The following is a 25,635-nucleotide window of genomic DNA, read 5'->3' on the forward strand; positions in this document are numbered from 1 at the left end:
ATCCGCAGTATAAAATAGCTCAAGCCAAGTAGTTGACCTTGTTTACATGTTATAAAAAGTGAGGGTTTAAAATTTTAACTGAACCGAAATTTTTAATAACTTCACATGTAAATTAAGATGGGGAAACCTACTCATGCCAATACCAAAGAAGGCCCATGAACAACAGTGTTTTGGCCATAGAGGCTAAATCTTTATTCGGGCATGAATTTTGCACAATGCTTTAGGGTCTTAGAAGAAGCAAAACAGCTAGTCAAGTATTGCAGATAGTAATGTGAAGTCAATGATAGTTCTAGTACATTCACAGTAAAAGCTAGCATTTTAAAGAAGCTAAACATTAACTTTAATGGGGTTAACATTTTGTTGTTTCTTCAGCCAGACAGCTACAATAGCAATGCCAAGAACACTTCCAGCCATCATAGCCCAGACCCAGTCCAGTCCTAGATGGTGGGCTTTTTCTTGGTATCCTAGAATAGAAAGATGCCTGGTTACAGGTATATAGCAAAGCTGTACAAAAATTCTACTAAATATCTGTTCTCACTTGGCATCCATCATTACATTATCTTCTCCCCACTTTTACAAGACTAACTAGTTTATGGTTTACCAGTTTGAGTCAGATTGCAATGACCACTATGTTGCCTTCATTAGAATAATAACTAAGTTTTAATACTTAAGCAAACTCTAGAATTCAGGCTCTCTGAAGTTACTAAGTGCTTCTGCCAAAAGTTACATTACCCTCAATTAACTGTTTATCTGCACCCTGGTAACTCCGATCCATGTAGAGCCTGATGGGGCCATCTGCAGATACAACAGTCACTGGCTCCAAGTCTGCTGCTGCCCTTCGTCCTGGGAGAAGTAATTTAGTCTTTAGAACAGTGCCATTGTAAGGGTCAATTGAGCTTTACAGCAGAAAGTGCTTACGTCTTGAGGGACATCTAGTCGCACACTGGTTTTGTGAAGATTGTACGCATGCAGATGCACTACAATGGAAGTACACCTGGAAGAACGCCATGAATTACTTAAACCGTATGCAGATAGTTAGGATGGTGAAGTGAATGATAAATGGGAACTTACCAGCCCTCCTAAAGAAGCCTGACCTGCAGAGTAAAATGCAAATGTTTTGACAATAAAACGCTGATAATGAAGTGGAAACTCTAGTGATGCATCTTGAACAGTCAATGGCTGGGTCTTATAGTTGTCACCATCAAAAGGACACCTAATAGTAAAAGAAAAAAAAAAAAAACCAAAAAAACTCAGCCAATGACATCTCTATTGATCACTACACTGGAAAGTAGTTTTAGGAAGACTTAGGTTGTACAGGTCTTACCCATCTACCAAGATTGGCCACTGCGGTAATTCTTGAGGGTCTGTGGAGTCAGTTGCCCAGCACTGATTCAGCATTAGCACCACTCCGGGGTCTTTCCTGTTGAGAATGCGAACTTCAACAAAAATGGAGTCCCTGAGCACTTTAGTAATAGGATAATCCCCATCAGCATAATACTGTCTGTACTGGTCATCTGTAGAGACAAACAGTATAGATACAAGTTAATGTGGCCCCCAAAAAGTGGGAAGTAGTATTTATCTGTTAAAGCCATACTTAAGGCAATCCTCATTTCCAAGTTCAGTGGTCCCAGACTAGCTGCAGGTGATGGTGGAGGAAGGGTAAAGACTTCCAGTCTCAATGGCAATGAAGCAGTTGCAGTGAAACCACAGCGAATGTGCAACCTAAGAAATTAATGATGATGACGACAAGTCTAGTCACTAGACTGTTGCAGCAGTTGCAGTTAACTGATACATAAACACTACCATAATGGTGTTTAAAGAGGAGAACTCAGGTTGTTAGAATTTCTAAGATTATTAGCCTTTAGGTTTTCACTTATGGTCTTAATACTGTAGATGATTGTTGATATATTTTTAAAAAGCAATGGGTTAATGGAAAAAAAAAATAATTTGTAGATGTCTTACCCAAAAGTACTGTCTCTGGTTATGGATGAGCCTCTCCAAGTTCTTATATCTATGTCAGCAGTTAGGTCATTCTCATAAACCACATTAGAGCCATCAACCTGATAAAGAAAATTGATTTAACATGAGGCATGGGTTAAAAAAAAAAATAATAAAATATAAATATAATTTTATAGACTTACAGTTTGTGTGGTCCCACAGGCTGAGAATGGAAGCCTGTAGAACAGGAAAGCATTGTTTTGTGAAATAGGGTCACATTCTGCACCTCTGGCTCTAGGGAACTTGACAGATGATAAAATTAGTGATGGCCTAGTGATTTCTTTGGAGATTGCAACAGATAGGATGCCATCCCTAGTACACTGGACAGTAACTAGAAATGGGGCAGAGAAAAAATAAAAATTAAGTATTTTGTAAGCAAAAAAAATAAACATGAATTGCAATAAGCATGTACCTCTGTCTCCAAAATAGCATGGTGTCCTGGTATCTGTTGGATCATAACAGCAACCATTCTGGAGACAAGCATCCTGGGATACTGGAGGACTGAGACATGAAAGTCTGTTTTCTCTAGGGACATCTGAGCACTCACTTGGGGATGGAGAATCCCTTACTAGAAGTTAAGTGAGAACAATTTCAGAGTTAAGATGAACAATCTGATAGTCAAGAGGCATTTCTACCTAGACCACCCATGATTTATCTGTAGGACATTCTGGAACCCATTTGTCAGATATTTTGAGGCAAATTCTACATCTAGCCTGGAGACCCCTCAGCTCCAGTAACTGCATCAAGGCAACTAAATAGGATAAAGAGTTGCACACCAGTCAATGTATAGGGGAATAATGAAAAGCAGAACTGGTATGGGAATACTAAACTGAAAAATACAATGGACTATCTGAAAACATGAAAATTGTATGTGCATAATTGCTATGAATAATAAGAATGAGATATTTAGCCTTTGTATTGATCAATGCAAAGGAGCCCCAAAACCAAACGCCAAGGTAATCTCTATTTTTGGGGTCCTTAACATGTGTAACCTCACCTGCAGTTAAAAAAAACTTGCTATGTTTGGGAAGCAAAGGACCAAGCTATATATGTGAAATAAGACATGGCTATGGGTGGGGCAGGGTTCTCAGAAAATCCATACCAATTAAAGAATGTACGTCTGGAACACCAATGGTGTGAACAGGGTGCAAGACTCAAAATTATTAGTATGCATTTTCTCTGTCTGAGAACCCTGCCCCACCCATAGCCATGTGTCTTATTTCACATATATAGCTTGGTCCTTTGCTTCCCATACATAGCAAGTTTTTTAACTGCAGGTGAGGTTACACATAAGTTAAGGACCCCAAAAATAGAGATTACCTTGGCGTTTGGTTATGGGGCTCCTTTGCATTGATCAATACAATGGCTAAATCTCATTCCTATTCATAGCAATTATGCACATACAATTTTCATGTTTTTCACTTTTTTCAGATAGTCCATTGTATTTCAGTCTAGTATTTCCATAGCAGTTCTGCTTTTCATTATTCCCCTATACATTGTGACTGGTGTGCAACTCTATCTGCATCAAGGCAGAGCATGGCATTACCTATCCAGGTAAACGCATGCATTTCTGCAACTCCCACAGAATAGAAAGTTGCACACATGCAGCCACTTCACCCATCAGGGCTCCCATTCTGGAGAAAGTCAAGTCACACATATGCTAGTCTGATATTCAGGCCCATATGTTATATGTAAAGCTGAATCACACATCATAGTAACAGTGGTATTCATTTTAAAGACAGATTCCATTTATGACAAACCTCCAGGTTCAGATGGATGTAGTTGAGAAATTGAGCACATCAGATCTTCTTTCTGGTACACCTCCCATTCTCCAGTAGTGTTGACCTCCAGGAAGATTGTCATTGTATAGTTATTCTCCTGCGATTATTGAAAAGCCTAACAGTTAACTTAGAGTGTAATGCCAGCAAGGTTTGTACACAAAAATATAACCGAGACCAGTTTCAAATGGCAGAAGGAAAACCCATTTCAAGATGCGCTCATCCATCCATCCATCTTTAGCAAATCTCCATTTACATGTCTGGCTGGTCCAGAATTGGACTGTACACCTCTCCTGTTTGAAAGTCTCATGTGCTTATGAGGATGTTGATTTCATAACAGAGCAACCCATTGCCAGTCTGGAAATCATGGTGTGTACACAGACATGCAAGCACAGGCTTACCAGTATTCCTCACCACTAGTGGACACAGACAGAGGAGGGCCTCTGTGCAAGAACATCTGGGCCCTTTGTAGACCAATAGGACATCATAATGTCAAATGCCTTCAGCATTGGAGGTAGAAATGGGCCCCTATCCTCTGGAGCCTGTACTGATTTTATGACACACACACACAGCAATGTGTAGTAGGCAGCACATAGGCCACATTTGTCAGGTGCATGTACAGCCTCAATGGAGGCAAGTAACCTGGATATTCAGTGATAAAGCTGCAGGGGATCGCACACACCCATTTTTACTTATGTGTACACAATGCATTTCTTCCACAGATTATATGTACAGACAAATTAAGATACTGGACAACCCTTTTCATTGTTTCCAGGAAAACCTTCTGGAAACAGATTGGTTAAACATACTCCTTGGCTAAGCTACATACGTCAGTCCTTACCAGCAACTGCACGTAACAGCCATCATATTGTGCAAAAATGACTACATATCCGTCAGATTCAGGAGTTACCCAGATACCACAGGATCCATCAGTGACAAGCGGTGTTCCATTTCCATCAGCATCTAAAACAGAAGATACCAAATATTCATTTGGCCTTTAGACATTAAGTATGCAAGTCATAAGATTGTAAAGATTTGTCATTAGGTTATAGAGTGGCACAAGGCTGTAGTCATGGGCAAGAGATTGACACCAGACACCCTAGCATGCTACATGAAACTACTGGGTGTGTGAACTTTCCCTTTGTGTGTTAGGAACCCTGGCAAACCGCATACTGCCAGGACCAGATTATGACTCATGCTCACAAGGGGGGAACAACCACCTACTTTAAACCACAACATTTTACTATACTACATCATGCTCTGTCATAACTTAACATTCCCGATAACAGGCACATACAATTCAGGAAGTACAATTCAGAATGTAAGCATTTTACACATCAGGACACATCAGCTTCCCTCTGGGTTGCTTCAGAGACAACTAGCCCTGTGAGTCCCAGCACAATCCAGTCTAGCCTTACAGCACACGTACTTTAGCAGTCACCTTCCCTTCCTGCAGTCCCATATCCAGTCTCATTGGATCCCAAGATGACCAGAGTTAACACTTTGTACTCTCACAAGCTTTGCAGGAAACCACTCAGTTGACTACATTCATAGATAAGGTCCACTAGGTACCATGACAGTTAGGCTATGTGTCCACGGTAGAATGTACCTGCAGATTTTTCTGCATGAAAATCCAAGACTTTCGCGGCAAATCCGCACCTTATTGTTGCCGCGGATTACCGCGAAATTGCCACAGATTTTGATACGGATTTTTTTTTCCCCATTCTATACCCAAAATCCACAACAATAATTGACATGCTGCAGATTTTTCCGGATCAAAATCCGCCGCGAAAAAAATCCGCAGCATGGACACAGCATTTCCAAAATGCCATTGAAATGGCTTGGAAGTGCCGCTGATTTTCAGAAAATCCAGTGTGGACACATAGCCTTAAGGGGCCTTGCTGCCAGGGTTCCAAGCCTTCGTCTGGATACACTCTAAGGACTGGCCTCTAGTGTCTCAGTCCACACTTTCAAGTTTTGTGTCAATACAAAAAAAAAACAAAAAAAAAAAACCACCACCACACACACAAACACCCCAACAACCCACACAAAAACCCACATACACACTTTCAGACTTCTCATTGACTTTGCATGCATTTTTGTGACATTAAAAAAGTGTGCACAGGGCCTTATAGAGAAGGAAATTAAGAGGCCTCCAAACCATCAGTATAGAAAGCACACAACCTAGCTAACCATTATGTGAGCTCACCATAAACCGAGAGTCTAGTCGAGATATTAGTGGGCAGAAGCTGCAGGGTGTACTCCATGCTTTCATCACCACAGATCAGCAAAGGAGATTCATAATACTCATTCTCAACTGCAGAAGCAGCAAGGTAACCCCCTAAGACAGCCACAACCCAGACCCTCCACCACAGCTTCCCAGCCATTGTGTTCTCTGAGAGTACACCCAAGCCTCAGCACAGCTTCTATTTATTCCCGATACACCTGTGGGAGAAAGTAACCCAGGTGTCCATTGATGGTGATTCTGGGAATCCTTTCAATCACTGAAAAGCTGCGTTCTGAAGCGCATGGTGCCGGCAGATTCGTGCGCTCTGCATGCTGCCTCTCCCTATAGACAGAATGCAGAACACACAAAAGAAGTGACATGTCACTTCTTAGAACGCAGCGATTCGGCAAGCAGCTGAATCGCTGCGTTCTAACATGCCACGTGCGCACGGCCCCTGCACAATCTCCATAGATTATGCAGGGGACGCAGGACGCATGCAGTTACGCTGCGGTGCAGAACGCAGGGTAACTGCATGTAATACGCACACGTGCGCACATACCCTAGGACCCACTCGCACATAGGACCCACTCACACTTGCGCTATTTTGACGCAAACGGAATCCGTCACTAATGTAGTACAGTTCATTTATTTACAGTGGAAGCGCGACATCATGTGGACACAAGCGGGTACTGAATGACACATACACACGCCATAGTAACGCGCTTCCACTGTAAATAAATGAACTGTACTACATTAGTGACGAATTCCGTTTGCGTCAAAATAGCGCAAGTGTGAAACTAGCCTTTGTGTTTTTTTTTATCTCAATATTTTTCAGACAAAACCAGGAATGGGTGAGGCTACACCCACACACTTGCGCTATTTTGACGCAAACGGAATCCGTCACTAATGTAGTACAGTTCATTTATTTACAGTGCAAGCGCGTTACTATGGCGCGTGTGTGTGTCATGCAGTACCCGCTTGTTTCCACATGATGTCGCGCTTCCACTGTAAATAAATGAACTGTACTACATTAGTGACGGATTCCGTTTGAGTCAAAATAGCGCAAGTGTGAAACTAGCCTAATGCAGAAGTGATGCCCGTGTTTCTATTATGGCCGTTTCACATTTGCGCTATTTTAATGGATTCGGGCTCCGTTACAAATACAGTACAGTTCATTTATTTACAGTGGAAGCGCGACATCATGTGGACACAAGCGGGTACTGCATGACACACACACACACGCCATAGTAACGCGCTTCCAATGTAAATAAATGAACTGTACTACATTAGTGACGGATTCCGTTTGCGTCAAAACAACGCAAGTGTGAAACTAGCCTTATACTTTTCCTGTGTTCCACTTCTGGTTTTAGGCCGGCTTCACACTTGCGATTAACTCGCACGAGTGCAATGCGACAAAAGCTTGCATTGCACTCGGACCCATGTTAATCAATGAGGAAGCTCCCATCTGCTATTTTTTTCTCAGTCGGACTGAGAAAAAAATCGCAGCATGCTGCGTTTTGGTGAGTTTTTCGCACGAGTCTCTTCAATGCAAGTCTACGGGTACGTGAAAAAAAACGGTTGTCACACGAATGGCACATACACCATCCTAGTGACATCCGTTTTTCTCAATACATTTCACGCATGTAGCAGAGAACACTGTAAATGCTCCTGTACATAACATTACATGAGTAGCAGCTGCTGAGGGTAAAAACTGATTGCACACTGACAGAAAACTGACAGCACACTGATGAAAAGTGAACTAAAATCGTCCAACTTTCTAGCATGAGAATCGGACCGATTTTACACACACAAGTGTGATTCCAGCCTTAGGCCGGAGTCACACTTGCGTGTGCCTCACGTGTAACTCGCACGAGTCTCTCATTGAATCACCAGGCACGGCCACACACTCTCCGGACAGGAGCGGGTCAGTTGCATGTATCTCTATACAGCTGAGATGCTCCTGTCTGGAGAGTGTGTGGCCGTGCCAGGTGATTCAATGAGAGACTTGCGCGAGATACAAGCGAGGCACTCGCAAGTGTGACTCCGGCCTTAGCTACAAATACTGAGGTAAAAATCTCAGCAAATACTCAATGTGTGCACGTGGCCTTAGGCCCTGTGCACACGCTGCGGATTTACCGCGGAGTTTGACGGGAATTTGCCGCGGGATTGCTGCAGAAAATGTGTCTAACATTGCTGCAGTCATTCCCCAGCAAATCCTATGGGTTTTAAAAAATACTGTGCGCACACTGCGTTTTTTTATACCCGCGGATTTACCCGCGGATTTTCCGCTGCGGAATTAATGAGCATGTCACTTCTTTTCCGAAGGTACCTGCGGTTTTTGCCATAGATAATGGTAAAAAACGCGGGGACCAAGTTGCGGAAAATCAGCTGTAATTCCGCAGTAAATCCGCGGCAAACCTCGTCAAAACCGCGGCAAATCGATGCAAAAACGCGGATGCGGTTTTACCGCGGTTTTTACCACGGGTGCGGGATTCTTTCGGAGGGTCCATTTTTTTGTTAAGAAAATGGCACTGTCTAGTGCGCACATAGCCTTACAGTCCAAGCAAAGTGAATGTGATAGTATGAAAACTAATGTGCATTGTGCATATTAAGAAGCTGTGGGTTTGTTAGTCATTTCTTTTTTCTTTATAGGGTTCAATGTGGACCCTGAGAAAAACGTACATAAAAACATATGTATATATATATATATATATATATATATATATATATGTGTGTGTATATATATATATATATATATATATATATATATATATATATATATATATAAACACAGTTGTGCTTTTAAGTGCACAATCAAAGCTTTTCTTGTACTCAAAAAACATTAAGGCTATGTGCGCACGTTGCGTACAGTCACTGCAGAATTTTCTGCAGCGATCTGAAGAGCACATGTGCGCTTCAAATCGCTGCAGAAAATGTCCGTAGAGAAAAAAAAAAGCAGATTCCATGCGCTCTGCCTACAGCTCCTGCCATAGACAGTGCAGGAGCTGCCGGCAAAGCGCACGGAAGAAGTGACATGTCACTTCTTGAACGCAGCACTTCGGGCAGCAGCCGAAGCGCTGCGCTCTAAGACGCCACGTGCGCACGGCCCCTGCACAATCTCCATAGACTGTGCAGGGGACGCAGGACGCATGCAGTTACGCTGCGCTACAAAGCGCAGCGTAACTGCATGAATTACGCACACGTGTGCACATAGCCTAAAAATGCTTCAAATCTGCACCAAAAACGCATTAAATAGAGTTTAAAACATAATAAAAAAAAAACAGCAGAAAACGTGTAGATAAAAAGCGCAGACGAAAACATTATTTATGCTATGTATGAACACAGCCTTGGGCTGAGACCGCACTTTGCGTTTCCACCTGCGTTTCAAGTGCTTTTTAGGTCCGTTTTGAGAAGCACCTTTTTCATGCCAAAAGGCATGCGTTTTGATTTTCCAGCAAAGTCAATGGAAAATGGTGATTTTCAGACCGTTTAATTTGCATATTTTGTGGCAAAAACCATGCGTTCAAAGAAGCAGCATGTCAATTGTTTTTGCCATTTTATGTGCGTTTTGCTAACATTGAAGTCAATGAGAAATGGCAAAAACCAAGATTCCTTCAAATTCCTGCGTTTTACCTGCTTTTTCAGTGCAGAAAACATGCGTTTTTGACTACCAAAACGCATGCTTTTTGGACTTCAAAATAATGATTTGATATGTCCCTTTACACACACATAATCCGACAATTAAATTTGAGAAAAATATGCATTTATTGCTATATTAGCGAAAAAATGTATATTACCACTATAATTTTATGAAATATATCTATTTTCATTATTTTTTCCATTAATATAGATTTTATCCTTTTTTTCCCCTCTTTTTTCATTCTGTATGACTGATTAAACTTTATTTAGCAGTGTCTTGTTGTTCAAAACGCATGTGTCAAAACGCAAGTGAAAATGCATGCAAAAAGCGCTGAAACTGCATAAAAAAAGTGGTAAATACGCATGCGTTTTCAGCGCTAAAGTTCTGAAAAAGTCAACTTTGGTCAAATCAATTAAACTAAAAACGTGCGTTTAGAAATGCAAGTATGCCTTAGGCCTCATTCAGTCTTATGTTATTCACATACAAGTTCTATCTGAATTTTTCACTGTTTTTCATTATAGTCTGTGGAGAAATTTGTGTTTTTGATCCAACAGAAGAACCAAAATCACCCATAAAAATCTATGGGTTCTGAAAATCAAGAACAGCACTCTGGTATACAAGAACACTGAAAATGAAACTTGGCAGTAAAAACTGTTCAAACATTGATCAAAACAGGTCAATTTTTTTCCCAAGTTTGAATAAAGTCTTACATGAGTTTTTTTGTCCTTAGAAAAAAGCTCATAAAAAGCACACATTTTTTTACCATGAATTGTCATGTTTTTTGGTTATGGTTATCTATTTCACCTGCAAAAACTTCAAAGGCAATTTATCCTGTTGTTTTTAGCCACTTTTTTTATGCTTGTTTCACGTTGCACATTTCGAGTGGATTTTTTCCCCAGTGTATCTGAACCAAAATGTGGATTTTGTTGCTGATTTGGTGTAGTTTTTACTTACATTATCCATCGCAAAGGTGAAGTCCCTGCTGAATCCTCACAAAGAACTGACTGCTATAGATTTTAAGATCTCCACTGCAGGTCAATCAATTTTTTAGCAAAATTTGTCGAAATCTCATTTAATTATCTAGTGCTATATTACATTGTAGAGTTTATGCACATACATGTTCGCTGAAATCCGCAATGTGAGAACCTAGCCGAAAAAGTGTGTCTGTAAACTGCAAAAATGACTTATGTGAATATACCCTGCGGACAGAATACATTCACATGCTCGTTAAGACCACGTGCACATGTTGCGTAATTGGTGAGGTTTTTTTACCTCATTATTTGTAAGGGTACTTTCACACTTGCGTTGTTTGGGAAACAGCGCAATCCGTTAACGGATGTGCCCTGTTTCCCATAGACTTGTATTGACGACGCTTTGCAATGGATGGCCTTGCGTTGTATCTGTCGGCCGACACTGCGTTGCATCTGCCGGGTGGAAAGAACGCAGCATGTAGCGTTTTTCTGCGCTTCCCAGAGCATTAAAAAAATGCTATGTGCCGGATTCCGTCGGCATCTGTCATTTTTATAATGGAAGCCTCTGGTGGCGGAATCCCTCAGAATCCGTCATTTAATGGATTCCTGTGACAGATCCGTCTTTAAATAACTGAACATGCTCAGTTGAGTAAATTGATGAAAAAAAAGCTACAACAGATTGCGTTGTTTTGCAGGATCCGTCGCATCAGTTGTGCCACTATCAGTTGTGCTGTATCCGTTACATCTGTCACACAACGCAATGCGACGAATGCCGCACAACGTAAGTGTGAAACTAGCCTGAGCCAAAACCTGTAGTGGAAAAAAATGCAGAAGTGGTGCATGTGTTTTTATTGTGTTATGTTCCTAAAGCGGGCTTTACACGCTACGAGATCGCTACAGCGATCTCGTTGGAGTCACGGATTTTGTGACGCACATCTGGCCGCTGTAGTGATCTCGTTGTGTGTGACTCCTAGGAGCGATTTTGGATCGTTGCAAAAATGTCCAAAATCGCTCCTCGTTGACATGGAGGTCCATTCTCAAATATCGCTGCTGTCGCGTGGGCGAAGTTGATCCTCGTCCCTGCGGCAGCACACATCGCTACGTGTGACGCCGCAGGAACGAGGAACCTCTCCTTACCTGCCACACGCCAGCAATGAGGAAGGAAGGAGGTGGGTGGGATGTTCGTCCCGCTCATCTCCACCCCTCCGCTTTGATTGGCCGGCCGCTTAGTGACGTCGCGGTGACGTCGCTGTGATGCCGAACATCCCTCCCCCTTGAGGGAGGGATTGTTCGGCAGTCACAGCGACGACGACGACCAGGTAAGTGCGTGTGACCCTGCCGTAGCAATAGTGTTCGCTGCGGCAGCGATCACCAAATATCGGCATAACGATAGGGGCGGGTGCTATCACGCTCGCCATCGCTAGCATCGGCTAGTGACGTTGCAGCGTGTAAAGCCCACTTTAGATGAGCTTTTGGTGCATTTGTCACTCTGCATGTTTTTGCTGAGTCAAGATGAGATGGATGGATGAGATTTATAGAAATATCTACTCTGTTTTTTTTTACGTTGAGAAATCTGCAATGTAACTTTCTTTAGCTCTTATCCTGAGTTATCTGTGTGTATTTTACCCCTAGATTTGCATTAGATGTGGAAATTTCACAGGTAAAAATGCACATTCATTTTCAGTGCATTTCCATGTTGGCACAGGGCATCAAAAACAAGCCAAATGCCAGAAAGTTTGAAAAAGAAAACAGCTTTATTAAAAGCATGGCTCATCAGAGACAAAAACCGTGATAAAAAAACATGTTTAAAAAACGCAATGAAAAATTATTACATAATAAGAGCAGAAATGGTGAAGAAATTCTGCAACATCGCAAACACACCAAAACTCATAATGGAAACATAACTTTATACTTTTCCTCTTTTGATTTTGACTACAAATACTGAGGTAAAAAAAAATCACTAAATATACAATGTGGGAACGTGGCCTCAAGCTGTGAGCCCATGATGAGGTTTAGGGTACGCTCACACGAGCGTGAAAATCGGACGAGTGCAATGCGAGAAATTCTCGCATTGCACTCTGACCAATGTTAGGCAATGAGGTTGAGCTGTTGGTCAGCTTTTCTCGCATCCAGATTCTACGCACAGGCTGACAGTGGAGGAGATGGGAGGATTAACCCCTCCCTCTCCTCCGCAGCGCCTGCACTCAGCTTCACAGCTGTGACCCGATCGCAAGATCGGGTTACAGTCGTATGACACCCGGCTCACGCTCGCAGCAGAGCCTGAGCCGGGGGACATTAGCATATCGCATCCGATGCTCTCGCATCGGATGCCATACGCTCGTGTGAGTCCAGCCTTAAGGTGAGCTCACACTACCATATACGTGGCATCCGATGCAAGAGAAATGCAATATGCTAATGACATTTGGCTCAATCTCTGCTGCGAGTGTGCGCGGAATGTCACCACTGTTATCTGATTCTCTCACATGTAAGAATCGGATCGTGGGTGCGGAGAAGATTGAGAGATTAATCTCACCATCTTCTTCATTGTCTGTCTCTGTGTGTATCAGAGTGCACTCAGATGAGTGAGCCGAGACACTCTGCATGCTGCAATTATGTTCTCATGCCAAATTGGCATGAGAAAAAAAAATTGCTGATAGGCACTGTTCCATAGTATAAGGCTATGTGCCCACGCTGCGGAAAATGCGCGGATTTTGCAGCGGATTTCTCGCGGAAATGCCGCGGATTTTTCAGAAATCTGCAGCACAGCTACTCCCCAGCCATTTCTATGGCATTTGGGAAATGCTGTGCCCACGCTACGGATTTTTCCGCAGCGGAAATCATGTGGATTTCCGTGCGGAAAAATCTGCAGCATGTCAATTATTGTTGCGGATTTACCTGTGGATTTTGCCTATTCAATTGAATGTAAAAAAATCGCAAAATCCGCAACGAAATCCGCGTCAAATCCACGACAAATCCGTAACAAATCCGCACAAAATCAGCACCTATGAAAAGGTGCGGATTCCGGGGGAATGCTGCGGATTTAGCTGCAGAAAAATCCGCAGATACAGAGTCCCGTGGGCACATAGCCTCACATTGGGCTGAGTGGTATCCAATTAAACATAGCACTTGTCCGAGTTATACGCTCGCTATACGCCAGTGTGAGCATGTAGAGGGGAGCAGATGCTAGGCCGAGAGGGCTCCTCTCTACTTTACTAGACTGAACTTGAGTTTGTGTTCCTCCCCGGCCAGGGGTGCGACACTTACTTCCGTCTTCAGGGGTGCGTCAGCCTCTTCGCAGGTGGTTATCGTAGACATAGGAGGGCAACACATCACATACGGAGACTATTTACAAAACAGCAACTGGTTTATTCGTTCTTCAATCTTCGCTATATTACACCAACCACTGCACTGCTCCAGCTCTGCTACATCGCCAGCCGTGTACTCCAGCAGCAGCACTTTGACATTCATGTTAATAAATAATACATGTACAGTTGTATCCAAAAGTTTACATACACTATCTAAAAAGACACATCTACATGTTTTTCTCTCTATCTGACATGAAATCAGAATAAACCTTTCCCGTTTTAGGTCAATTAGGAACCAAAATTATTTGCCAAATGCCAGAATAATAAGAGAGAATGTTCTAAGTCATTTGTATTACTTTCTGCAAAGTCAAAAGTTTACATACATTTCATTAGTATTTGGTGCTATTGCCCTTAACCTCTATGTCTTGAGTCAAACATTTTGGATATCCTTGGAATTTGGGCCCATTCCTTCTGACAGAATTGGTATAACCGAGCCCTGTTTGTAGCACCTGCATTTTCAGCTGTCCATAAATTGTCAATATGATTAAGGTTAAGTCCTTGTGATGGCCACTCCAAAACATTGACTTTGTTATCATTTCTGCCCAAGCTTTAAAGGGAACTTGTCAGGTGCAATCTGCACCCAGAACCAAGAGCAGTTATGGGTGCATATTTCTAATCCCTGTCTAACTGTCCCAGCATCTAGTAACATACATAAAGAGATCTTTAAAAAAAAGTGTTCTAAAGATCCTTTATTATATGCTAGTGAGTGCAGTGACTAGTCGCAAGGGGGTTATATCCCCCAACTATTCCCCTCTCTTAGCATGTTAGCACACCCACAGGAGCCTGCTAACATGCTATCCAATGCCCATTGCCCAGCGTCATCGGTGGTGACGTGTGTACCTGTTGTCCGTTGTCACCGCCTCAGATGTCAGGCAGTGCGCATGTTCAGAAGTTACCACACTATCTGTCATGCAGACTATGAATCCGGATGTACGTGTCTCGGCTTCAGAGAGGACTAGTGCGCATGACCGGAAAAGTCGGAGACTTCTGATCATGCGCACTGCCTGGCATCTGAGGCGGTCACAACGGCACAGGTACTCGCATTCACCACCAATGATGCTGGGCAATGGGCATTGAGTATTACTCACAGCAAGTTAGGCTGCAGTGTGTACATTGCCCAGGCCAAAAACTAGTGCTCTACCAGGATACAGCTAAACCCCCACTAAAGTGGAAGCATCACAGGTGCAGGAGAAGCAAATCACACACACACCTCCATGGAATGGAGGGGGGTGAATGCTAGATGATAAAACTGCACACTAGTGGCTTGCATAGAGCGCTGTTCACACATGCAGATAACACAGTCACAAAACCGCAGCCTATTAGGTGACGCCCATACTATTAGATCAGGCGGGCTGCCAAGCCGTACCCCATCTGTGTATCACGCACGGATAGAACTCTACAATGCAAGGCCCAACAGAAAGGGGCCTGGCTGTATCCTGTACAAACAAAAAAATATGAGGTTTTTGTTGGTATTTATGGCCATAAAACGTAAGCCTACAACCCTCGGCACGGGACCTCATGCTTGTAGGTCCCTACACTAAATATAAAAATAGCAACAAAAAGAGGATAATATCCTCCAAAAATTAAGTATTACTCACAGCAAGTTGGGCTGCAGTGTGTACATCGCCCAGGCCAAAAACTAGTGCTCTACCAGGATACAGCTAAACCCCCACTAAAGTGGAAGCATCACAGGTGCAGGAGAAGCAAATCACACACACACACACCTCTATGGAATGGAGGGGGGTGAATGCTAGATGATAAAACTGCACACTAGTGGCTTGCATAGAGCGCTGTTCACACATGCAAATGTGACGCCCTGGGCAAGCCAGGGGTCACAGGTAATGACATCACCACACCCTACACCCCGGTTAGGTACACCTGAGCTAAACTTGAAATCCTTGTTGCCTTCCACCAGGGGCTGATGTCCACACCAGGGGGTGGGCCAGGCAGTTGGCCCCGGCCACCGAGGAGTTCACAGTCCTGGAGGCGGGAAAACCAGGCAGATTAGGTTGGGAGTTCAAAGTGGAAGGAGGGAAAGTAGTGAAAGTGGAAAGAGAAGGAAAAGTGGCAGCTAAAAGCCTGAAGTTGGTCCGGGTGTGTGCCCCGGACCGAGACAGCAAGGTTAGCAGACTTCGGTGACCGTCTGCAGTGGAGGCTGATCGGAGTTGCCGTAAGGACCGCGGACGGGTGGTGGCCCGGCGGTACCGGACTGGTACACAAGGAGAAGCCAGCACCAGTGGCAGGGGCCTTTCGGATCCCGGCAAGGCTAGGAGTCGCCGTGAATTTGCCAAATCCGTCAGTGAAGGGGACCTTCAGGGTCTCCAAACAACTAAGTCCCAATTGAAGGCAACAGTCCAACCATATGAGAGAGACACCGCCACTGCCAAGGCACCAGTTTCTCAGGGCCAGCGCCTGCGGGCAAAGAGGGGCTCCTCCGGCCCATATCCAAGTCGGAGAGCGGGTTACCGGTGGGAATCCATCGCTACCAACAGTGAACGTAGGTGCAGGGAAAGAGACAGTCACCGTCAACTACCGGGGAAAAGCAAAAAAAGAAACGTCAAAGGCACACTGAAGAAAAAGGGAGGATAAATCTTGTATGATGAAGACCGGAGGCAGTCTTATCTTCCGGGCAGCGCACACCCCATAGCCTGGAAGATTAAGGTTACAAAAGATTAAATTTAATGAACAAGTCATCATCCAGGAGCCATACAGGCATGACTAATTTCAACAGTATACAACCCGTATGACCATACTAATAAATCCAAAAGCTCAAAAAAGGGTGACAGTAAATTTTCCCTGTGAATTAGCTCTCACCATTGGCATAACTACAGCTATAGCAGTTGCTATGGAACAGAGAGGTTGAGGGAGCCCACCCAGGTACAAGGAACATTGGACTTTTTTGTGCAAAGTACCTTGGTGTCAAAGCTCTAGTAGGTAGGTTCCCTGATATATGTTGCTATTATCTTTTGTTTTAAGTAGTTAGTCCCATAAGGTTTTCCCATATGAGATAAGAAACTTACTAGTGAGGCTCCAAAGACTGGGATCCCCACCAATCCCTAGAATTGGGATTTGCTCAACCTGTCTTGAATGGAGCAAAGGTGAGCATGTTCGACCTCAACTCCATTGATTTCTCTATGGAACTGCTGAAGAAAGCAGAGTGCTATACTCGGTTATTTCTGGCCCCACAGACAATGAATGGAGCAGAGGCCGAGCATGTGCAGCTAAGTTCAATTTAAAACAGGTCCACAGAGAACCATTCTTAGCGTTTAAAAGCCTTGCTTTCTGCATCCACCAAGTCTCAACAAGGTATCCTAGGGAATAATTTCAGTAAGGTGAGAGAGGGTCATCTGATTTTATGGGTCCCTATTGGCCCTTTCTTTTATACATTAGATTCACTGAGCACAAATATTTATTTGATGATGGAAATAACTAGAATTTGCAGTGTTTTTCCCTTTTTTATGAATCTCTCCTAAATCACTTACCCTTCTTTACTAATGAAACTAAAGTGACATGTGGGCCAAAGAAATCAATAAGCTTTTCTCCCCCCATTCACCTTTTGTGCCTCCCCTATTTCCTCATAGACTGTAGCTTACGAGCAGGGCCCTCACTCATCCTGGTATCTTAATTTTGTTATTTGGATTGTCTCATATTGTCTGTACATGTCCCCTCTTAATTGTAAAGTGCTGCGGAATATGTTGGCGTTATAGAAATAAAACTTATTATTTATTATTATTATTATTATTATAAGTCATTGTCACGTCCCCTTCGGAGTCTGCTCCTGCGACTTCTGCTTCGGTCACCAGGTGCCGCCATATTCCCGCTGCAGACAGTGCTGGTCATAGGGGAGGAGTCAGTGATAGAGTTTTGGTGGACGCAGGTTACGCCCATCCACTAGGCTGGGTTTCCCTGGGACCTGCAGTACCACTGGCTGACTGTGGTGGCATGTGTCTTCCAGCTGAAGTTTACACATTTCAGCTACAGCCAATGGGAAGACACCACACCCCTCTTATTCCCCCTCCTGTCTGCTGGTCCCTGCCAGATATAGTTTTGCAGTTCTGCTTGTTTCTGGTTCTCGCTCTCTTCTGAATTCTGATTCCGGTGTTTTGACCCCTGCCTTGTCTCTGACTACTCTTCTGTCTGCCGTTTTTGAACCTCGCTGCCATTTCCGGTTTTGACCTCAGCCTGATTTCCTGACTACGCTCTTGTTGCCGATTTTGTCCTTTTTCAGTATTTCCTGGTTTGACCATGCCTGAATACTACTCTTCTTGGGATTGCAGCTTTCCACAGGTACCGATTTCAGGGGTCCTGTAGTAATTCCAAATCCCTGTATAGGGGTTAAAGGGTTTCGGGGGTTCTCGGGATCCTGCTTAGTGATCGGCTTTCCTCTAACCTGTCTGTGACAGCCATCCTGAGACTGTGGTTCCAGGCAGGCGTTACAGTCATCTTCGTCCCTTTCTCATCCTTACAGAAATGGAATCACAATGATACACACAGGACACATGATTTTATTTTATCATACAATTTTGCACCAATAAATCCTGTTTCATTTAAAGCTTTTTTTCCACTCATAGAACAAAGAACTCAAATTGATTAGACTGGTGTGGTCAGTAGGGAACGTAACGTCATAAATTTGGCAACAGGTCCTCCAACTCCCACGGAACTTTACTAGTATTTGTCTTCTCATATTGGCCATTCACACCTTTTAGTCCTTCTTTAGGCTCCAGAGCCTCGATGGAACTAGAACTTTTGCACCTACTATAGTGACACCCCTGGTTGGTAGCATAAAGTAAGGAAGAATTGGGAAAAGTCCTACCAGTTAATGTGAGGTTAATCCTTATGGCACTATATTCTCTCCAAAAAGCTATGCTTCTACTGGATATCACTTCTTTGTTACAGTGTGATTGGAAAGTGTCATGATTTTAATTATCTCACCAATTTAAGATATACTTGTATATCGCTTTTATACGGAGTACACTATGGGCCCACAATGGGGTATGAGAACTGTTGCACGGCTTTGTATGGAGTTCTTCATTCGATTTTGCTGATATGAGCTGCACGTATTATCCACATTGAGCAGTGCTGATGACACTTTGATGCAGGTAAAACATATTATACGCGATACCAGAAGGTTATTTCTAATTTAAGTTATTATAAAACAGAGCTTTTATCTGACAGCAAATGGCCTTCTAGGCTTCTTCCGTTTCTTCAGGTGCACACCAAGCATGACAAATGCTGTTAGTACAATAGCGCCCCCAGTCACAGTGTATGCAATTCCTAGAAACATGTTATTTCCTCCGCACCATGATAGAGTTGACAGGATCACATGCTTTTTTCCCCCAAATCTGGATACAGGAAAATCTGAGTGTTCAAGTTAAGATTAGAAACTGGATTTGTAGATGTAACAAGAAAACAATGTACATTTATTAAAGGGGTTGTCCACAACTAAGACAACCCCTTCTTATTCCCTATGTTTGGCTCCATTAAAATGAAAAAGCCTATACTCACCTCCTGTGGCGGCACCTTTCCAGTGGAGTCAGGTCTTGCATGACATTACAACCTTATGTGAGCCCTGGAAACACACTGGCGGCTTCAACTCCTGCAGAAGTATAACTAATCAACAGGAACTGAGTGCAGAGCCGCAGTTCTTACTTGCTGCTTTGTCCAAAGGCTGGGAGAGAGAAGCCAGCTTTGATTGGGTGTGGGCCTCGTGTGACGTTACAACCTTCTGTGAGCACCGTTCACCACTGGCACGGCTCTGGGATGAGAGGTGAATATAGGCTTTTTTATTTGAATAGGGCCAAACATTGGTAATGACAAGGGTTTGTTCATGTAGTGGATAACCCCTTTAATGTAAACTTTTTTTTTTAATACTGTATGCTCAAACAGACTGTCAATCATTTCAAAGCAGTTCTGCCCCATTCAGGAGCAGAGTGACAAGCTCTTCTCATACTGTCTGATCCACACCAAGAGGTGCTCATAGAAGAAGCACAGGTAATGAAAGTACTGTATATTTTAAAAATGTTTAGAAAACCATGTATCATTTCCATTACACTTTCAAAATAATTGTTACTTAGTATTGGTATATTAAATAAAGTCCCAATAAAATACATTTCAGTTGGTGGATATAATGTGAAAAATGTGTGAAAGTACACATGCCGCACACACATTATATATGAGACATTAGACTGCTGTATACACATTGTGATGACATGGACTCTGTCAGTGCCTAGCATGGGTTAAGTCTCTTAAAAGTCAGCCAGACATGATGATAGTTTGTTTATAGACGGGGGATAAGCCCCTCATTGTTTCTACAAGACTCATAGGAGTTTAGTGTTAAAGTTCTTGTTGACTCATGTAATTGCTTTGGCCAGTGAAGGTCAGATACCCAGAAAATCAATTATGCGAACCTCCCATTGTATCACTATGTGTATTGCTAGATGCAATGTAACTTAGCTGTCCCTCCCTCATCTCTGCAAGAGATCATTACTACTAGGGATATTTTGTATATGGCTTTTAATCTAACCAATAAGAGCCCAGTCTTATCCACCAATCGTGAGGACCCCAATGGTCTGAATGGAGAGCTCAGAGGTATAAGAAGGAGGACTGTCCATTGCCCGGCTAGACTCTTGCTACATGATACCAATCTAGGATCTGCGGATCCGATTGGCAAGCCATAACCGAACCTGGATTTTAATGCTACATGGACTTCAGCATCAAATGCAAGGATTCGGCTGAGATATCAAAGACTACTTAAGGAAGGAATCCAGCTTGGGACAATCCCATCACCTGAATACAGGCTTTGCGGCCCTCAGTCAGCTTCCTAAATCTGACGTTATTCTATTCTCGGTGGGTGCCTGCCGAAAGCGGGGTGCTGCTTGTTTGGAGTAAGTAGCCCTGGAAGCTCTGAGGCACGGACATTCTAATCCCTGGTGAGCCAGCGTAAGGGTGAGAAACTGTTGCTGGTTACATTCTGTGGTTTTGTTGGTTATGTGCCATATGCCGGTAATTGTTTGGGGATCCAATAAAGTCTTAATATTGTGATTCCCTAATCCTGTATTGTCTGAGTAGTGTTCCGCCCATGGTTAAGGAGGTAGGGCGTTCAGTTGGGATGAGCCCTGGGCCATGCTGTCTTTCTAAAGGCGGCCTGGGTCAGCGGAAGAAAGCACCCACTGATCCCCGTGTCTCCACACACATCACTAGAGATGAGCGGTCCCATGGAAGTTCGGTTCGATGGGTGCAGCCGGACTTTAAATAAAGTTGGGTTTGGGAATTGGACTTGACCTGAACCTCAATGCAAGTCACTAATTAAGCAGTTCGGGTCTCCGTCCACATGCAGCCAGTCATAAATAGAACACTTCCGAGGGCAGGTGGGTGAGGTTTTTTCCATTTATTTTTTTTTGTGCACACTACATCTGATCATGCTGTTACCCCCAGTGCGAGCCATTCAAATACTGCAAGCAGCTCACACTGGGCTGAGCACTGAGCTTATCTGAGTACAGCAATGCTCTCATGAGTGGTTTGCATTTGTAAAGCACCCGAACTCCGAACCTGAACTCTATTTTTTTTTTGTAAAGTCTGTGTTTGCTATAAATATCGAACCTCCACCAAATAGAATACACAGAGGCTGCGGTATACATCCCATAGGATACACAGAGACTGCTGTATATATATATAACATAGGAGCAGCCAAGACTGCTGTATATACATCATATAGGAAACACAGACTGCTGTATATACAGTACAGGCCAAAAGTTTGGACACACCTTCTCATCTCTAGAACAACTGTTAAGAGGAGACTTTGTGCAGCAGGCCTTCATGGTAATAGCTGCTAGGAAACCACTGCTAAGGACAGGCAACAAGCAGAAGAGATTTGTTTGGGCTAAAGAACACAAGGAATGAACAATAGACCAGTGGAAATCTGTGCTTTGGTCTGATGAGTCCAAATTTGAGATCTTTGGATCCAACCACCGTGTCTTTGTAGACAAGGTGAACGGATGGACTGTAAATGCCTGGTTCCCACCGTGAAGCATGAAGGAGGTGGTGTGACAGTGTGGGGGTGCTTTGCTGGTGACACTGTTCGGATTCATTAAAAATTGAAGGCATACTAAACAAGCATGGCTACCACAGCATCTTGCTGCGGCATCCTATTCCATCTGGTTTGCGTTTAGTTGGACCACCATTTATTTTTCAACAGGACAATGACCCCAAACACTCCTCCAGGCTGTGTAAGGGATATTTGACTAAGAAGGAAAGTGATGGGATGCTACGCCAGATGACCTGGCCTCCACAGTCACCAGACTTGAACCCAATCGAGATGATTTGGGGTGAGCTGGACCGCAGAGTGAAGGAAAAAGGGCCAACCAGTGCTAAGCATCTCTGGGAACTCCTTCAAGACTGTTGGAAGACCATTTCCGGTGACTACCTCTTGAAGCTCATCAAGAGAATGCCAAGAGTGTGCAAAGCAGTAATCAAAGCAAAAGGTGGCTACTTTGAAGAACCTAGAATATAAGACATATTTTCAGTTGTTTCACACTTTAAGTATTTCATTCCACATGTTTTCATTCATAGTTTGGATGTCTTCAATGTGAATCTACAATTTTTAGAGTCATGAAAATAAAGAAAACTTTTTGAATGAGAAGGTGTGTCCAAACTTTTGGTCTATACTGTACATCACATGTGAGACGCCAAGACTGCTGTGTATTATATCACATATCATATAGGAGACACCGAGACGGCTGTACATACATCATGTAGAAGATACCAAGACTGCTGTATATACATCACATAGAAAACACTGAGACGGTTGCATGTATGTATATATATATATATATATATATATACTTCTATATACATCACATAGGAAATACTGAGACAGCTGTAGGCATCACATAGGATACATCAAGACTACTGTTTATACATTACATAGGAGCCACCAAGACTACTATATATATCACACAGTAGATACCATGACTGCTGTATATACAGCATATAGGAAACACAGAGACTTGCATATACGTCTCATAGGTGACAACAAGACTGTTGTGTGTGTGTAATATATATATATATATATATATATATATACATATATGCATGTCATATAGGAGAAACCGAGACTACTGTATATAAATCACATAGTATAAATTTAGACTACTGCATATATCACATAAGATACACTGAGACTGCTATATATACATTACATGGGAATCACAGAAACGGCTGTGTATACTGTATATCACATAGGAGTCACCATGATTGTTATATATACATCATGTAGGAAACATAGGACTGCTGCATATACATCACATGGGAGACACGAGACTGCTGTATGTATATTATACAGGGACCATGAGATTGCTGTGTATACATCACATAGTAAACACTGAGACTGCTGTATATACATCACATAAGAGCAACTGATACTGCTGTACATATCACATACACTGTGTGCAGAATTATTAGGCAAATTAGTATTTTGATCACAAGATACTTTTTATACATGTTGTCCTACTCCACGCTGTATAGGTTTTAGGGGTACTTTGCACGTTGCGACATCGCTAGCATCGGCTAGCGATGCCGAGCACGATAGTACCCGCCCCCGTTGCACATGCAATTTCTTGTGATACCTGCCGTAGCGAACATTATCGCTACGGCAGCTTCACACGCACTTACCTGCCCTGCGACGTCGCTCTGGCCGTCGATCTGCCTCCTTCCTAAGGGTCGTGCGGCATCACAGCGACGTCACACGGTAGGCGGCCAATAGAAGCGGAGGGGCGGAGATGAGCGGGACGTAAACATCCCGCCCACCTCCTTCCTTCCGCATAGCCGGTGGAGGCAGGTAAGAAGATGTTCCTCACTCCTGCGGCTTCACACACAGCGATGTGTGCTGCTGCAGGAACGAGGAACAACATCGTATCTCCTATTGGTGCGACATTATGAAAATGACCGACTCTACACAGATCACCGATTTTCGACGCTTTTGCGATCATTTATCGGCGCATCTAGGCTTTACACGTTACGACGTCGTTACTGGCGCTGGATGTGCGTCACTTTCGATTTGACCCCAACGATATCGCAGTAGCGATGTCGCAGCGTGCAAAGTACCCCTAAGAGCCAACTACCAATTAAGTAAATCAGGTTATGTGCATCTCTGTAATGAGGAGGGGTGTGGTGTAATGACATCAACACCCTATGTAAGGCGTGCTTAATTATTAGGCAACTTCTTTTCCTTTGGTAAAATGGGTCAGAAGAGAGATTTGACAGGCTCTGAAGAGTCCAAAATTGTGAGATGTCTTGCAGAGGGATGCAGCAGTCATGCATGAAATTGCCAAACGTTTGAAGCGTGATCACCGAACAATCAAGCGTTTCATGGCAAATAGCCAACAGGGTCTCAAGAAGCGTGTTGGGCAAAAAAGGCGCAAAATAACTGCCCATGAATTGAGGAAAATCAAGCGTGAAGCTGCCAAGATGCCATTTGCCACCAGTTGGGCCATATTTCAGAACTGCAACGTTACTGGAGTATCAAAAAGCACAAGGTGTGCCATACTCAGGGACATGGCCAAGGTAAGGAAGACTGAAAAACAACCACCTTTGAACAAGAAACATAAGATAAAACGTCAAGACTGGGCCAAGAAATATCTTAGGACTGATTTTTCAAAGGTTTTATGGACTGATGAAATGAGAGTGACTCTTGATGGGCCATATGGATGGGCCAGAGGCTGGATCAGTAAAAGGCAGAGAGCTCCACTCTGACTCAGACCCCAGCAAGGTGAAGGTGGGGTACTGGTATGCACTGGTATCATCAAAGATGAACTTGTGGGACCTTTTCGGGTTGAGGATGAAGTGAAGCTCAAATCCCAGACCTACTGCCAGTTTCTGGAAGACAACTTTTTCAAGCAGTGGTACAGGAAGAAGTCGGTATCGTTCAAGAAAAACATGATTTTCATGCAGGACAATGCTCCATCACATGCATCCAACTACTCCACAGTGTGACTGGCCAGTAAAGGTCTAAAAGATGAAAAAATAATGACATGGCCCCTCGTTCAGCTGATCTGAACCCCATAGAGAACCTGTGGTCCCTCATAAAATGTAAGATCTACAAGGAGGGAAAACAGTACACCTCTCGGAACAGTGTCTTGGAGGCTGCTGCATGCAATGTTGATCGTAAACAGATCAAGCAACTGACAGAATCTATGGATGGTAGGCTGTTGAGTGTCATCATAAAGAAAGGTGGCTATATTGGTCACTAATTTTTGGGGGTTTTGTTTTTGCATGTCAGAAATGTTTATTTCTAAATTTTGTGCAGTTATATTGGTTTACCTGGTGAAAATAAACAAGTGAGATGAGAATATATTTGGTTTTTATTAAGGTGCGTAATAATTCTGCACAGTAATAGTTACCTGCACAAACAGATATCCTCCTAAGATAGCCAAATCTAAAAAAACCCCACTTCAACTTCCAAATATATTATAAAAATATTAAGGTTTGATATTTATGAGTCTTTTGGGTTGATTGAGAACATAGTTGTTGATCAATAATAAAAAAAATCCTCTAAAATACAACTTGCCTAATAATTCTTCACACAGTGTAGACATGACACTACAGTAGCTACATCACAGAGGAGACATGAGACTGCCATATAAACATCACATAGAAGACA

At 43.1% G+C, this 25,635-nt stretch overlaps 2 protein-coding genes across 2 annotated transcripts in view; both read right to left on the reverse strand.

Moving 5' to 3' along the window:
* Positions 1-229: 229 nt before the first annotated feature.
* Positions 230-6,163, reverse strand: LOC142286957 (zona pellucida sperm-binding protein 4-like). The gene is made up of 12 exons (XM_075333414.1): positions 5,986-6,163; positions 4,618-4,739; positions 3,759-3,876; positions 2,411-2,566; positions 2,142-2,329; positions 1,963-2,060; positions 1,595-1,722; positions 1,325-1,514; positions 1,072-1,213; positions 919-994; positions 733-843; positions 230-464 (listed from the first exon to the last, which is right to left on the reverse strand). The coding sequence occupies exons 1-12, from the start codon at positions 6,161-6,163 to the stop codon at positions 328-330; spliced, it is 1,644 nt and encodes a 547-aa protein (XP_075189529.1). The 3' UTR covers positions 230-327.
* Positions 6,164-18,464: 12,301 nt separating this feature from the next.
* Positions 18,465-25,635, reverse strand: part of LOC142283333 (cell cycle control protein 50C-like) — a 37,229-nt gene continuing 30,058 nt past the window's right edge. Inside the window, exon 7 of the mRNA XM_075333103.1 lies at positions 18,465-19,337. Within this exon, the coding sequence (XP_075189218.1) occupies positions 19,144-19,337 (194 nt within the window). The 3' untranslated portion in view covers positions 18,465-19,143. The remainder of the gene's footprint in view (positions 19,338-25,635) is intronic.

Source organism: Anomaloglossus baeobatrachus, chromosome 2 (assembly GCF_048569485.1).
Source record: "Anomaloglossus baeobatrachus isolate aAnoBae1 chromosome 2, aAnoBae1.hap1, whole genome shotgun sequence".
NCBI classification, from domain to species: domain Eukaryota; kingdom Metazoa; phylum Chordata; class Amphibia; order Anura; family Aromobatidae; genus Anomaloglossus; species Anomaloglossus baeobatrachus.